At 40.6% G+C, this 13,645-nt stretch overlaps 7 protein-coding genes across 7 annotated transcripts; 3 read left to right on the top strand and 4 right to left on the bottom strand.

Moving 5' to 3' along the window:
* Positions 1-77: 77 nt before the first annotated feature.
* BBOV_III005780 (uncharacterized protein) lies at positions 78-2,132 on the bottom strand. The gene is made up of 4 exons (XM_051767227.1): positions 577-2,132; positions 468-536; positions 369-433; positions 78-332 (listed from the first exon to the last, which is right to left on the bottom strand). The coding sequence occupies exons 1-4, from the start codon at positions 1,616-1,618 to the stop codon at positions 177-179; spliced, it is 1,332 nt and encodes a 443-aa protein (XP_051623457.1). The 5' UTR covers positions 1,619-2,132; the 3' UTR covers positions 78-176.
* A 715-nt stretch (positions 2,133-2,847) lies between these two features.
* On the bottom strand, positions 2,848-4,650 carry BBOV_III005760 (putative eukaryotic translation initiation factor 3 subunit 6). The gene has a single exon (XM_001611657.1). It carries the CDS (start codon positions 4,443-4,445, stop codon positions 2,898-2,900), a length of 1,548 nt encoding a protein of 515 aa, XP_001611707.1. The 5' UTR covers positions 4,446-4,650; the 3' UTR covers positions 2,848-2,897.
* A 135-nt stretch (positions 4,651-4,785) lies between these two features.
* BBOV_III005750 (RNA recognition motif domain containing protein) lies at positions 4,786-6,032 on the top strand. The gene is made up of 2 exons (XM_001611656.2): positions 4,786-5,493; positions 5,529-6,032. Exons 1-2 carry the CDS (start codon positions 5,297-5,299, stop codon positions 5,971-5,973), a joined length of 642 nt encoding a protein of 213 aa, XP_001611706.1. The 5' UTR covers positions 4,786-5,296; the 3' UTR covers positions 5,974-6,032.
* Positions 6,033-6,102: 70 nt separating this feature from the next.
* On the top strand, positions 6,103-7,781 carry BBOV_III005740 (cAMP-dependent protein kinase catalytic subunit PRKX-like family protein). Its single transcript, XM_001611655.2, has 5 exons — positions 6,103-6,360; positions 6,398-6,559; positions 6,691-7,333; positions 7,370-7,538; positions 7,577-7,781. The coding sequence occupies exons 1-5, from the start codon at positions 6,351-6,353 to the stop codon at positions 7,670-7,672; spliced, it is 1,080 nt and encodes a 359-aa protein (XP_001611705.1). The 5' UTR covers positions 6,103-6,350; the 3' UTR covers positions 7,673-7,781.
* A 43-nt stretch (positions 7,782-7,824) lies between these two features.
* Positions 7,825-11,509, top strand: BBOV_III005730 (uncharacterized protein). The gene has a single exon (XM_001611654.2). The coding sequence runs from the start codon at positions 8,033-8,035 to the stop codon at positions 11,477-11,479; it is 3,447 nt and encodes a 1,148-aa protein (XP_001611704.1). The 5' UTR covers positions 7,825-8,032; the 3' UTR covers positions 11,480-11,509.
* BBOV_III005720 (putative tRNA pseudouridine (55) synthase) lies at positions 11,491-12,623 on the bottom strand. Its single transcript, XM_051767786.1, has 6 exons — positions 12,209-12,623; positions 12,110-12,171; positions 11,968-12,076; positions 11,816-11,931; positions 11,669-11,779; positions 11,491-11,632 (listed from the first exon to the last, which is right to left on the bottom strand). Exons 1-6 carry the CDS (start codon positions 12,522-12,524, stop codon positions 11,531-11,533), a joined length of 816 nt encoding a protein of 271 aa, XP_051623456.1. The 5' UTR covers positions 12,525-12,623; the 3' UTR covers positions 11,491-11,530.
* A 126-nt stretch (positions 12,624-12,749) lies between these two features.
* On the bottom strand, positions 12,750-13,587 carry BBOV_III005710 (uncharacterized protein). Its single transcript, XM_001611652.2, has 4 exons — positions 13,400-13,587; positions 13,149-13,224; positions 13,005-13,092; positions 12,750-12,963 (listed from the first exon to the last, which is right to left on the bottom strand). Exons 1-4 carry the CDS (start codon positions 13,526-13,528, stop codon positions 12,780-12,782), a joined length of 477 nt encoding a protein of 158 aa, XP_001611702.1. The 5' UTR covers positions 13,529-13,587; the 3' UTR covers positions 12,750-12,779.
* Positions 13,588-13,645: the final 58 nt, after the last annotated feature.

Below are 13,645 nucleotides of genomic sequence, written 5' to 3'. Positions count from 1 at the left end.
TCAATCATGCCCTAAATAGTGTATATAGCTAGTTTTACACAATATAGATCATGTTATGAGATTGCCACAGAGGCTGATTGACTAAAACCCATAGACACATAGTACTTGTATTATTAAATATCAGTCCATCTTTAATTGAATTGAAATGACACAACCCACTTCATTTAATCACTTGGTTACATGTGTATGTAGCCTTGACGGTAGCCACAATATGTTGATCCATCTTCATTATTATTTCGTTTAACTAACTGAATTTTTGATTCAGAGGGCTTTGACCCTGCCTCGTCAAATGTATCGTCCATTTTATCCATTGAGCCTTCTTCACCTTCTAACTGCCTATGGTTTATTACCTTTATATTAGAACTTACACTCGAGGAATGTACAGCCTGTTCGGGATCGTAATCTGTCATATTATCACACTCGCAAGGCAGACCTGGATCACTATACTCAATTACCCTATAAAATACCTGTTGAGGCGTTGCAAACATCTGGATGTTTGTTATGTATAAATTTGGGTTCAGCCATATAGAAGATATCTGAAATTATGTGATATACGTAACGAAGCAATTAACGAACCATTTGTGTCATCCCTATAGAGTCTACCAGAGTTTGTGATGCCATTAATATCTTTGTTAAAGGAGTGTTCGTTTGAATGCAATTCATGGTCATACGGGTGATATATCTCGTTACCATACTCTCCTCCTGACGTACTTTGAATTTCACCTCCCATTTGGCATCCTCCACGTTGTACAGAGGGTGCTCTATCCTTATTTCTCATACACTTCTTGTCGATAAGATAGCTGATAAGTTGGTGTGTCGTGAAATTCCCGTATGAATGAAACATCCTTTCGAATGAATCCATTTTGCCTGGATAGCATCCCGTGTTAGGTAGCATGGTGTTACCACTTGCGGTCACATATGGCATCGGTGCTTGATATGTCATCACATTAGCGTTATATGCAATATCACCAGTTCTAGGTCGCGTTTTCTTCCTAACTTGTGTGTAAATTTGATCTGATTCAGAGTCTATATCATCTTCCCCTTTAGCTAAGAGCCGATCATGTCTCGGTCGACTTATACGTTTGCTTGACACAGTTAATAGATCTTTGGTAACCGTTGAATCTTGTTTATTCTTGCGCATTTTAGATCTACGATCGAGATCCAAGAGTCTCTCTTCTGTTAATTCTGTGATAATCATACCGTCTTCACTTTTGACTTGTCGTCCTAGATTTATTACCTTACGGAGTAGCCGGAAAGCGAGATCAAATGTAGCAATGAGAACGTCTTTACTGTCGTAGTTAAATACACAACTCACAATTTCTCCATCAGTTCCTCGGTATTGTACCCGCCATGTCCCTCTTGTATAGTATATACCTCTTACACCACTAAGCGGTTTGGCTCCAACTTTAACCTTCTTACCGGCATAATTCCTTGCCACAGATGACATTTTTGACGTATCCAAGGGCCCCAATCTTTCGAGTTCTTCAAAATAATGGAAGTACGCTTGTCCACATTTTTCATATGCATCTGGATTGATGGATGCACGATATGGAAGTTCTGCAATATTTTCCTGATTTTCTACCTCCATTTTATCCTCTATGCTGAAAAATGTCGTCATCAGGTTTTACGTCAGCGCTGCCAACATTTTGATAGAGCTGCGTTCCGATGATGAAAAGATGTGTCATATGAGTTACTGAAGCACATCGGTGATTTTGTGTGACATTCCCAGGACCACCAATGGTATGTCTTCCCTGCCTTTTGTTTTGCCATGGCGCCGCTTCATGGTCCTCAAGTCTGAGTACAGGCAAGTGTTCTCATTTCCAGACGCAATGGGCTAGGAATAAGATACCACCTGGCATCTTATCATATTATAGAGACTCAGATGTGATCATGAGAGAACCAACACATGCCATTATAACCGTTTACGCTCGATAGCCTACAGCCATGAACGCATCGCGCGTACATACTGCGACCGGTAAAGGCAGAGTATATACGAACATGCTGCATATGCATACACATTATATTAATGTGTCACAGCTTTGGAATCTAATAATGATCTATATTTGTTAAACATATTTATGCGTTAAATTCCTAGGCATGTATCTTCGGGGCCCCAAAGGGCCACCGAAGTGCCTTCTACAGTTATCTATTATATTACACTGGGTATTAATTAAAACTAGAATTCATTATACGTAGGGCTTGCTAACTTCTTAGTTGGGATTAATGTGTACCCATTTATATTTTCCATTAGTCTTTAACCATAAAACTACACATCAACATGATGTAATTCAATATATCAATTTGATCTATAAACGTTTTAATAAACTGTGTAGTTAATATACCTTCTATTTATGAAAGCACACATATAGCAATATACTATATGGAAGTGAGAATGGTGTCCCTTTCGTCGGGGCGGCTAGCTCAAATGGTAGAGCGCTCGCTTAGCATGCGAGAGGTACGGGGATCGATGCCCTGGTCGTCCACTTATTTAATACCGTATTTATGCGCACATTAACCCCAATCCACATTTTTGGTGCACTACTTATGGCTTACTTCATATCACTTGTACTCTAGACACTATTCATACTTGTTACCGGCTGCCTTTTGGCGTATTACATTGGGTCGGATTGTTCCTTATTAATGATTTTTTAGACTGTCATTATACATCATGTATAACGATTTATCAACGCATATTAGTGATTGATAAAATTGTCACCTATTAACACGAGGGTACTATATTCGCTGTTTGTGTCCTGTAGCATATTGTCTATGCTTATGAATATTTACAACGTGTTTATGACTAGATAGTAAACTGATCAATTGAGTTTGCTATTGGCGATATATTAATACCAGTTAGGTAGTGTTGATGGCGCTTAGCATTTCTTTAAGTCAGCTGTTCACTGTTCCACTTCAGCACTACGGAAGAAGTCGCGCTGGCTAAAATTTTGGAACCTAGTATTCTGTTGCCTACGCTGTTGTTGACCTGATCGTTTGGCTCCCTTGTCATCTTGACTCCGCGTGTATACCGGTCCTGATGAATCCGCGTTTATGAGGTTCTGTAAAATTATGTTCGACCTCAACGTTAGATTCTGCGTCTTTTCGATTACTTGTTGGTACAGATTTGGTGGTACTGTTGAAATTTCGACACAATTCTTCTCACTATCGATCTTTGCTTCTAGGTGAGAATGGCGAATTAATCCCACTATCCACCTTTCTGCTTCTAGTGCGCTCATGTTTACCTTTTGTGCAATGAGATCAAGGTTGATTGACTTGTGTATGCGGCAGTAGGTTTCAAATATGATATGTCTACTATGTTCTTCTATTTGGAATTTGAGTGGGTCTAGGAAGACATCTAATCGACATGCATCCTGTATACGGGCTATATGTTTTTGCGCGTCTTCAAAGTTAAAATCCACAAACAACGCACCTACCAGGGCTGTGAATGTATCCGAATACTTTGACTTTCCGTTTGATATAGCGGCACTGATTACCTTAAAGTGATCTTTACGATTTCTGTGTAGAATTGCATAAACTGCATAATATCTCAACAAGTGTGGCGCCACTATCTGTACTACTGCCATATTCCGATCATCAATAAGATACTCTTGTACGTGAGGCCATTCATAGCTCTTGGCACCTTTAGTTTTTACTTGGGACAACGGTATGTGGTACTTGAAAACGTAAAACATGGCCCAATGTAACAGCCATACACGCTTAAGGACCATTTCTTTGCGCGTCTTACCAATTTCCTCATTACCTAACAACTCTGCGAGGCGTACAATACATTGTACCGCTGTCCTTGGTAGGTCAGGTTCCAGTATGCTAACTTCCCTGTTTTCATCGTTAGGGAGTGGTGTGCTCGCCATGGCGATGAGTTCAGCTTCGGTAGAGGGTAATAGGACGCCGACTGTGATTGACCTAAGAATACCCCAATAGCATTTGGCTCTGTTTGCTGGTGTGTTACCGTCATAGGTATACTTGGCTACATTTTCTAGGTAGTACACTAGCCATTGTTTGCATTTTGACCAGTCACCTTGATTGGAATACAATTTAGCCAACATAAAAACAGCCTGCTCCGCTTCTGAGTCAATTTCTAAAGTGACATTTTCTTGTGATGCCAACCACTGCGGCAGTGATACCAACCAGATGCGTTCTGCTGATGAGGAAATGCGATTAACTTGACTTTTTTTATAAATCCCTAAAGCTTCTTTTAGCGGTTCAATTTTCATCAGAAGCTCGGCTTCAACTTCTTTGAACTTTTCGTCTGTTAATTTCTGTGATTCCACCTTTTTGGCTACATCCGCTCTTACATCTGCCAATTCATCGGAAGATGTTTCTTTATCTGCTAGCCAATCTAACACATGTAGGAGCATCTCAACGTCAAGGTACGGAGAGATGCGCGAGGTGATATCGTACGGCGTATGTTCCTCCACACTGGGCGCCATGTTTACTATTTAACCGATTGGTCAAATGTCTAAAGTTCCTTATTGATGGGCATAACCGAGTGCCGAGAGTACAGCATTTAAGCGTATTGTGGTGTGTTGTAAAGTCCTTTGTCGACACCCTGGACAGGGGGTATAACTAGTGTAAGTGAAAACCGGGATGTAACCTTCGATGTAACTTCTTATCGTCGAAAGAACACATGGACCCTAAATACTACAGTTTGTTTTGGGTATTAATTTGTTGCGCATATTAGTGTAAATGACTGACGCCTTGAGTCCCCATCGGGTCGCGCGCCTTTTGTTATCCTATGAACTTCATTCTAATAGACATGATTAATTAGTTATCCCATCTTGTCTGTTACACACTGTTTATTGTTATACCTAACAGTCTTCCTATTGTTATTGGATTATATTTTACTTCTGTTTGAGTCACATTTCGGTGACCTTCAGTGGCAAAAGGCTGATTCCATTGATCATGACTGCTCTTTTGAATCTACCTTCGTTTATAGTTGTGCTTTTGCTAACTATTTGCACCTCTAGTTATCTTAAAGTATTGTCCCCCGGCACGATTAACGCCAAACGAGCTGGATTTTTAGGAGTTTTGGGCAAATTTGCCGTCATTGGTGATCGATTATCACCTTACGTTTCAGCTGCATGTGTAATTTGTGCCTTTTGGACTCTTTTTGTGCGCTGATGATTTAATATAGATTGTTTGTACTTCATTAGGCGACAGGTCTTCCATAGCATGTCTTATGGTTGCATTCATGTAATGCGTATAACGGCTTGTCATTATACGTTTTGCGCTGTTTTTGATTCGAAACTTAACGTGTATATTTAATATAACACTTTTGGACATGGCGTCGGATCAGGCATATCGTACGGGTGAGTCCCTTCCCAACCATACACTATATGTGTCAAATTTGGACGATCGCATTCACGTGAATGATTTGCGCAAGTTACTTTATGAGTTTTTAATTCCATATGGCGAGATCGTTGATATTTCTGCGCGTCGTACTCAGAAGTTGCGTGGTCAAGCATTTGTCTCATTTAGGTATGTCAATGATGTTTTGTTTATATTTGTTTCAGTGAAATAGCGAGTGCCATATCAGCTTTCAAGGGTGTTAATGGCCGTTCTTTTTTGGATCGTCCATTGAAAGTAGCTTACGCCCGAAATCAGGGCTATAAATCTATGAAGCCTGCTGAGTGTTACCGTCTCCTGACGTCGGCGAGGTCACTTCCGTCGGAACAGGTTATGATTGAAGATACTTTAGACGCTAATTCTGAAGGTGGTGAACGTCATACATTATTTGTGGAGAATCTGCATCCTGACATGAATAAGATGTCGGTTGAGCTTTTGTTTCAGCAGTATCCAGGTTACAAGGACACTCGTTTTGTGGAGGGGAAATGTGTTGCATTTGTTGATTTTGCTACTGCGTACCAAGGTGAAGTGGCTTTACAGGGTCTGCAGGGTTTCAGTGTGTCTCATAGTCACGCATTGCGTATATCGTTTGCCAAGTCACCATCACAGTGAATAGCCTCGGGTTGTATCGCATAACATTCATGCACTTATATTTCTACAGTATTGAATTTCACGTGTGTATAAATATGTGTTATTTCATACATTTGTAGTTCATTGTCGTTGGAGGGCTTTTTTGCCTTAGGCGCGCACATGACCGACGCGTTAGGCTGTTTTTAGAATAAACTATTACTTGAAGGTATTTTGCCAAGGGCATTAAATTTATATCGGTTTGGATGGACGTATGCCAGGCTGGAGGATAACTACGGCAGTTAAAGTTCCGCGAATGCACCTGTATTGATACGCGGTTACTTTCAGCTCTGCATTCCGCTACCAGTCATTCCACCTGGCGGTTGGATGAAAACATCATCTGTGTTCTAAAATTTGGAAAGATGATGTATGGTATGTTAAGTCATTATTCAATATGCATACTCTTCAGAGAAAGATGATGGCGTGGGATGTGCCTCCGGCTTAATAGCCATGCTTAAGAGGTTTTTTCTCCGCTATGCCAAGGCTAACGACAGTGGTAATTTAAGGACAAAGAATCCCCCTGCCAAGCTAAGGAAGGAGGACTTTGAATTCGTTCGCACACTTGGTACTGGTATGTTATTATCACATAAACAACATCATTTCGCCGATGCCTTGGGATTATATAACGTTCATATTGTTGTTTCTATAAATTCCATAACGTAACTGGCTTATTCTCTTGACGTTTGTATAATACATGCACAGGTGGTTTTGGCCGTGTTATTTTGGCAATTCCTAAAGGTATTGACGGAATCACCGAGCCTTGTGCTATTAAGCGCCTTAAGAAGCATTCTCTGATTGTTCAGAAGCAGGTTGACCACGTGGTATCTGAAAAGAAGCTTCTTTCCAGCGTTAACCATCCTTTCATTGTGAACATGCTTGGTACTTTTAAGGATCCTCATTATCTTTACATCGTTATGGAATGTGTTTTTGGAGGTGATTTCTTTGGTTATTTGCGTAGTGTTGACAAGTTGGAGAGTGAATCTGCTATGTTTTATGCTGCTCAGATTACTTGCATTTTTGACTATATGCATTCACACAACATCATTTACCGTGATTTGAAGCCCGAAAATCTGCTTGTTGGTAGTGATGGATACTTGAAGTTGACTGATTTCGGTTTTGCTAAGGTTGTGGAGCTCCGTACATACACGCTTTGTGGAACGCCTGAGTACCTGGCCCCTGAAATTCTGCTAAATAAAGGACACGGCAAAGCTGTGGACTGGTGGACACTGGGCATTTTAATATATGAAATGCTTGTTGGTTACCCACCATTCTATAACGAGGACCCTATGGGCATATACAAGAAGATTTTGGATTGTCGTTTGGTATTTCCCCGTAACTATGACCCGTAAGTTGCTTTGATAGATGTTGACACATTTGACAGTGACGCAAAAGCGCTTACCAAGCAACTTCTCACTTTTGATCCTTCTAAGCGCATTGGTAACTTGCACAAAGGGGCTAAGGATATCATTGCTAGTCAATGGTTTGCGAAGATGGACTTCGACAAACTGTTGCAAAAGAAGTTAACTCCACCTTATGTTCCTGAGTTGAAAGTAAGTTTGTTTTGCATGGTTTGCATTAATATTTACAGGGTAAAAATGACACCACGAAATTTGGTACATATCCCGACTCAGTTGAGGTACCGCGTGCGGTTGAAGGCAAAGCAGATCCTTTTGACAACTGGTGATATGGTTTTCGGTTTAAAACACGTAAAATATTTCGTGATAATGTTTAATGTTTCTTATACATTGCTTATATGTATGGTTAATATTGGTGTGTGCGATGTGTAACAAAGGCGTACTCGCCTTACAACCCTCAATTTTATGTACGGTGATTGTGATGCCGGACTGAAAAGTCGGAATTCTTTATAAACTAAGGTTGATTTTGCTTTGGTTATTGATTAATTAATTTGTGTATTATTTACTGACGTCTATGTCACGTGTCTTATTTGTGTATGCCTGCACACCTCTGTTACATTTCACACATTACTTTGTTATATCGCATATTTTTTATTTTATTGTAGTATAGTTGTACTGAACACTTTACGATGGTGTTGCAGTCCCTAGATGTGCTGGATCAAGGTGCTTTGAAACACCTTGACTCTGATTCATTCACTATGGAGATTGTTCACAGCGAGCAGTCAAACACATCGGATTCATCTGGTGTTTCTAATGGTAATATGCCACTTATTATGACATTGAAGTCTTTTGGCGATGAGTACAAGACTCATCTGTTGGACAATGGCAGTGCAGCTGCTGGTAGTTCCAAGACATCATTTATGCGTTGGCATTCTCAGGGTAACCTCTTGATGGAGATGAAGCGTGAAGATGCGCGTATGCGTCGTGAAGCTAAGCATGTTGTTGACAGTTCTTCTCGCACTGATTCCGTTGAGGGTGACTTTGTTCAGTCACGCTTAGGTGACAATGTTGACATTGATACTGATGAGGGTTCTACAAATATTCATTCTTTATTTTTCACATCACACTCTCACTCCCAACCTGTGAACAATGCAGTGGTTAGTTTTTTGCTGAAGACATTCCGTGATATGGATGACTCTAAGCTTATATCAGCTCCCTTTGAGTTAACATCTGATATTGATTCATTCCGTTCTCGTATTTTTGACGTGATGAATAAGGAGTGTAGCAGTTGCATCTTGTCAGAGGCTTTGATAACTGTTGCTTTTAATCAGTATGCTGGTATGTCCCATCCTGGTTACATGACCCTTGATGAATATCTTGCTATGATGGATGTATATCAGGGTGTCTTTGGTAATGAAACCATGACTCGTTTTGTATTTGATTCTATGGATCGCCGGCGTAAATTAATGATTACATTGAATGATTTCATTGCTGGTATGATGGCCTGTTCACCTCAGGCTTTACACAAGGTTACCAGTCCATCTGGTCGTTTGCGTCTTCAGCATATATTCCGTGCATATGACATCAAGCGTAAGGGATATCTAAGTCGTGAGACTTTAAGTGTCATGTTATCTCATATTCAACAGTTGGAACGCATGACTCGTGGTGTAAAGGAGGAACCTTTGGTGAATATTACCCGTTCTTTGAGTACCATGTGTTCAGCAGATACATTGACGGAGCTTGATGAGCCTGAAGACGGGCGTACATTGGATGAATTACTTGATTTGATAATGTCTACTTATGAGAATGGTTTTGGATATGATGCATTCTACTCGTGTGTTGAGAATGGCCTTATCAAGGGTACTAATTTTTTGTTACGCTCTGACAAGGACTTTGCTGATATGGTTGGTCAGCACTTGATCCATGCTCTTGGTCATGTTGTTTTACCATCCCCTATTGTAGTACCATCTGAGAAGTTGGCTATATCCAGTGGCCCTGCGTTATTGCCTAATGCTTCTGGAAACACATCCCCAATTGTCAATCGTTCATCTACTCAGCCGACTGAGGGTTTACGCAAGCCATCGTTGTGGTCCACTGCTAATTCTCCTAGGTCTCCGGAAGCTCATCAGGTACCTAATCGTTACGTTCCTCGGTTTACTAATGACGATTACTTTAATGGTCCTAAGGACAACAGAACTAATTCTCCACTTGTGGTGGAGTCTCACCACCCTAAATCTGCTAGGGAACAAAGCCAACTATCCGGCTTGGGTTCTGTTTTGAAACCATTGTTCAATGACGGTTCCAAGGCCAAATCTATGGAGTGCGTACCTCGTCATGCTGGATTGCAACCTGCATTTCAAGGTCTTTCACCCAATCGTATGAAAGGATTATACTTATCAAGCGAGTCGAATTACCAACATCGTGTTGATAAACCATTTGCTTCCGGTGAAAGCATGGACAATGCTCAATGGTGGTCTAACTCACTAGAAGATAATATGGCATCATATTCGTACCGAAGTGATTACGGTCGATTGAAACAGTATGAGAGTGACGCCAAGGTTATGGGTCTTCATGACGATGATCAAGGCTATTCGCACGATAGTAACAGGGACAACGTACATAGCAACGACTATCCTGTTGGATGGAATGGAATTCCCAAGAGGGCTGTTAATGAGGGTCGTTTAGGTATTAGCAGTGGCTCGGATAGTACGAACAGTTGCGGTGTTCGTACCGGTAGATTTGGCATTTCAGGTTTTATGGGTTCATTAGACCAGGATGTTGAGGTACCTGAATTGGCTCTACCATCCATTGAAGCTGTGGAGGAGGTTAGTAGTGTAAAGGATGAAGTACCACTTACATCAACTTCACATGAGGTTATCTGTTGCACTGGCGACAGTGCCATGGAACCCAGTTCTGCTATCATCCAAACATCCACCACTAGTGTAACAAAGACTGAATTTGACATTGCAGGCCTTTTGGGCGAATCTATGGACCCTGATCTTGATGCCATATTGAGGCGTCGCATTGTAGAGCTTTGTCGCCGCTACCGTGCTCGGTTCGTCGGTTTCAACAGCACTATGCTTTCTGATTATGCAGTTGCTTTGAAGGTTTTTGGTTCTGTTTATAGGTGTGCTTTTAAATCTCCCGACTACACCCCAATTTTCAGAAGGTTCAATTGGTGTTCTTATAACGAGCTTGTGGAGTTGTGTGACGTCATGTGCCATATTGTAAGGAAGGAGGGCGCTTTAGTTCGTCTGCAGGGCACCACTCAGCTTCACGGTCCATTGAACGGTGATGTATATACCCTATTAGATACGTTCAACTCATTGGGCTGGCCTCTTCATGGTGATACTTGTGACATGATTACCAACAAGTTGGCTGATGCGGGTATGTATGCTAAGGGCGAGGCCACAAAGTTGGTATTTTTGGGTAACATGATAGGTGATGTTGAAGGTTTCTCGATGGAAACTTTATTGGTTCTCTTTTCGCTTAAGATATTATTCCCATATCATGTGTTTTTGCTCAGGGGCTCTCGCGAGTCTACTCATCGTAATTACAGCTCGGCATTATTCCGTGAGTTATATTCTAAGCTGCGTACCAATGCGGTTGCTTTGAAACTAGGTGACGACGATGCTCTACTGGTGCAGAGTGCTCATGAGCTTTACCATCGTATATGTGATGTTTTTGAGAATCTACCGCTCTCCGCCTGTATATCGGATCGGGTATTATGTTTACATGGGTCTTTATCACCTTCATTTTCTTCATTGAACAGCTTAGCTACTATTCCCAAGCCTCTTGTGTTATCATCTTCTAGGGATGACATTGGTTATTGCAGTAATATTCATGCTCGTCACGCTTTACTTGGTACTTTATCATCCGATGATGATGCAAATCGTTTCCATGTAGAGTTTAACAAGGCTGATATGATAGCTTCTTTGGACCTTTCTGGTATATCTCTCCTGGTTACTACTGGGTGCACTGCTGAGTGTGGATACTGTTATATGCATGATGAGCGTGTACTTCAGTTGGGCGGTTGTACCGCTGGCGGCGTATATTCTGCCGCATTATTAAAGGAGCATCGTAATCTCCATTATTTCATCACCCATCGTTCACTTCCCGTAGCGATTATGCAATGAGCAATATAAACTTAGTTCGCACATTTATGCCTTAACATGGTATAATATATGTTATTTATTACATGTGATTATGTTAGCTACAATTTTATCGTAGTCAAGATCATCTAACCGTATTGCATCTTCTATTGCTAGATTCTGTTTAGATGTCCGTACCTATATTGTTATTATTTCGCCGATTCTTTACCATACCAAGGAGCACATTGTAGCTACGGTTCCTAGTTTGTATGCGATATCTCTGATCAAACTGCGCACGTAAGTACCGCTTGAACATTTAGTTCTAATTGCAAACTTTGGCAATTCCTGCATTAACATGTTCTTTATTAATATATTCAATACCAGTGTTAATTCGTGTATACGTCTTATTGAATGTATTGTTACTGGTGTTGCTTTTAGCACTACCGGTAACTTCTTGATGGCATATTCTCTCAGCGTTTTCCCATGGTACTTCTTCGCTATACAAAGATGAAGCAAATATGAATCAAACATACAACTATACATTGGAGGCAGTTGGTCGTATGTTCCACTCATTGAGTTTATGGCGTCATTAAGTGCCTCTTGTGTGACGTGTTCCCATGGCTCCTCTTTCATTACATTGCCCTGAGCGTGTATATTGGTTCTAGAACAGCTTACATTCACGTCTAAAGTATCAGTTTCAAACCCTAATATTCCTATGGCTTCATATATCTTGTCACCTGAAATATTCTCAGGCGTTAACGGTTCAGTAGATACCTTTTAGATAATAGGGTAGCATCTTTGTTCCATTCCCTATTCCTATGGCCAATACTCCTTCTGCGTGCATATCCAGTGTGCCTCCATGTCCCACTTTGATTTTCGGCTTATTTATAATCGTTTTTCTTTTAAACATTTCATCGATAATTATTTTCTTAACCATTTGACATGCATCATTGGAGGTGATCATAACTGGTTTGTATATGTTAAGTATGCCGTTGATAGGCGTGTTATGTGTAGCAGATAGCGGGAGTTTGAATCCTGACGTTATACCATAGGCAACTACGTACAAGAGGTGTAGAATCACAAGGTTCATATTGTACCTTCCTCTTTACACATTAGTTGCCATTGGCATCCCAATTAATTTTATAACATTATTATGTATTCTGGGTTATTTGTTATCATTTTGGCAGTGGTATAATGCAACACACTGGTATACATGACCGGTGATCATGGTGTCTTTGCCATGGTTCGTTATGCACTTCTTGTAATATTACACATTGGTGTTGTTTTAATTCGACGATTTGTATAACCTGCAGGTCATTTCGCTGCTATGTTTGCATTTAGGACTCTAGGGGAAGAATCCACCAAATGAGCCACCACCAGGGCCACCGAATCTGCCTGGTCCAAAAGATGGAAAGCCGCCTCGTATGTTTGGGAATGGGTTGCTTCCTGGTGGTATATCTATATTCGGATCGGGTTCTTGTCCAAAGGGTCCTATAACATCATAGCGTACTTGTCCAACTCCTCTCGTTCTGTAGATTGATATAGATTATTTCACATCTTTAGAGCTCACCTTGGGTTGTTTTGCGTTTCTTTGAAGAATGGGTCATCTGGTCCCATTAACATTCCATTAGGATTCGTATGTCTTGGTGGCGGCATTCCTGCAGATATATTGTATGTATAGTTAAATGGTCTTGGGTATACGTGTATCACGTACCTCTCAATGGATCCGTTGAGAGCCCTGGTACTGGATTGACATCATCGGTCAACGATGAAGATATAAGCAGTGACTCCTGTGTAACATTATTAACACCAGACAATTGACAATATCACTAATGTCATAATATTAATGTGAATGGAATCTAATCATACGCATATAATCTCTCCAAATTCTGTTTTGTACACTGAGTTTCAAGGAATAATAGCTGACAATATAACAACATGGCACCTATAAGAGCTTAAACCTACTGTTACATTTTGATTGGAACCTCGATGTGTCTGATATGGTCCATGTATATTGATATCTTCTTGTTCTGGATTATGTGACACGGATTCCGGCACATCATCTGGTTCGGTCATTGGATTATTACCATCCATGATGAATTAGTTTTATATAAATGTTGATTTCAACATGTGTAACTGTTAAATGGTGCTGATTACTTATGCTCGAGCTGCTCAATGACTCATAGGTCCCAGTTCATGATATTGTATTTA

The sequence above is a fragment of the Babesia bovis genome, chromosome 3 (genome assembly GCF_000165395.2).
Source record: "Babesia bovis T2Bo chromosome 3, whole genome shotgun sequence".
NCBI lineage: Eukaryota > Apicomplexa > Aconoidasida > Piroplasmida > Babesiidae > Babesia > Babesia bovis.
Note: the sequence above shows the minus strand (reverse complement) of the source record. Positions and strands in the feature narration are given on the sequence as shown.

What these genes read in the sequence shown, in the direction of transcription:
- BBOV_III005780 (XM_051767227.1), bottom strand. Translation starts at nt 1,618, where the DNA reads ATGACGACATTTTTCAGCATAGAGGATAAAATGGAGGTAGAAAATCAG. An exon ending in CTATAGGGATGACACAAATG is followed by an intron (nt 537 to 576) that starts GTTCGTTAATTG and finishes ACATAATTTCAG; the next exon opens with ATATCTTCTATATGGCTGAA. An exon ending in TGTTTGCAACGCCTCAACAG is followed by an intron (nt 434 to 467) that starts GTATTTTATAGG and finishes ATAGTGATCCAG; the next exon opens with GTCTGCCTTGCGAGTGTGAT.
- BBOV_III005760 (XM_001611657.1), bottom strand. Translation starts at nt 4,445, where the DNA reads ATGGCGCCCAGTGTGGAGGAACATACGCCGTACGATATCACCTCGCGC.
- BBOV_III005750 (XM_001611656.2), top strand. Translation starts at nt 5,297, where the DNA reads ATGGCGTCGGATCAGGCATATCGTACGGGTGAGTCCCTTCCCAACCAT. An exon ending in CAAGCATTTGTCTCATTTAG is followed by an intron (nt 5,494 to 5,528) that starts GTATGTCAATGA and finishes TATTTGTTTCAG; the next exon opens with TGAAATAGCGAGTGCCATAT.
- BBOV_III005740 (XM_001611655.2), top strand. An exon ending in CGTTCGCACACTTGGTACTG is followed by an intron (nt 6,560 to 6,690) that starts GTATGTTATTAT and finishes ATACATGCACAG; the next exon opens with GTGGTTTTGGCCGTGTTATT. An exon ending in CTTATGTTCCTGAGTTGAAA is followed by an intron (nt 7,539 to 7,576) that starts GTAAGTTTGTTT and finishes TAATATTTACAG; the next exon opens with GGTAAAAATGACACCACGAA.
- BBOV_III005730 (XM_001611654.2), top strand. Translation starts at nt 8,033, where the DNA reads ATGGTGTTGCAGTCCCTAGATGTGCTGGATCAAGGTGCTTTGAAACAC.
- BBOV_III005720 (XM_051767786.1), bottom strand. Translation starts at nt 12,524, where the DNA reads ATGAACCTTGTGATTCTACACCTCTTGTACGTAGTTGCCTATGGTATA. An exon ending in GCTACCCTATTATCTAAAAG is followed by an intron (nt 12,172 to 12,208) that starts GTATCTACTGAA and finishes AGAATATTTCAG; the next exon opens with GTGACAAGATATATGAAGCC. An exon ending in GTATACACGAATTAACACTG is followed by an intron (nt 11,780 to 11,815) that starts GTATTGAATATA and finishes ATGTTAATGCAG; the next exon opens with GAATTGCCAAAGTTTGCAAT.
- BBOV_III005710 (XM_001611652.2), bottom strand. Translation starts at nt 13,528, where the DNA reads ATGGATGGTAATAATCCAATGACCGAACCAGATGATGTGCCGGAATCC. An exon ending in CTCAACGGATCCATTGAGAG is followed by an intron (nt 13,093 to 13,148) that starts GTACGTGATACA and finishes ATATATCTGCAG; the next exon opens with GAATGCCGCCACCAAGACAT. An exon ending in GAAACGCAAAACAACCCAAG is followed by an intron (nt 12,964 to 13,004) that starts GTGAGCTCTAAA and finishes ATCAATCTACAG; the next exon opens with AACGAGAGGAGTTGGACAAG.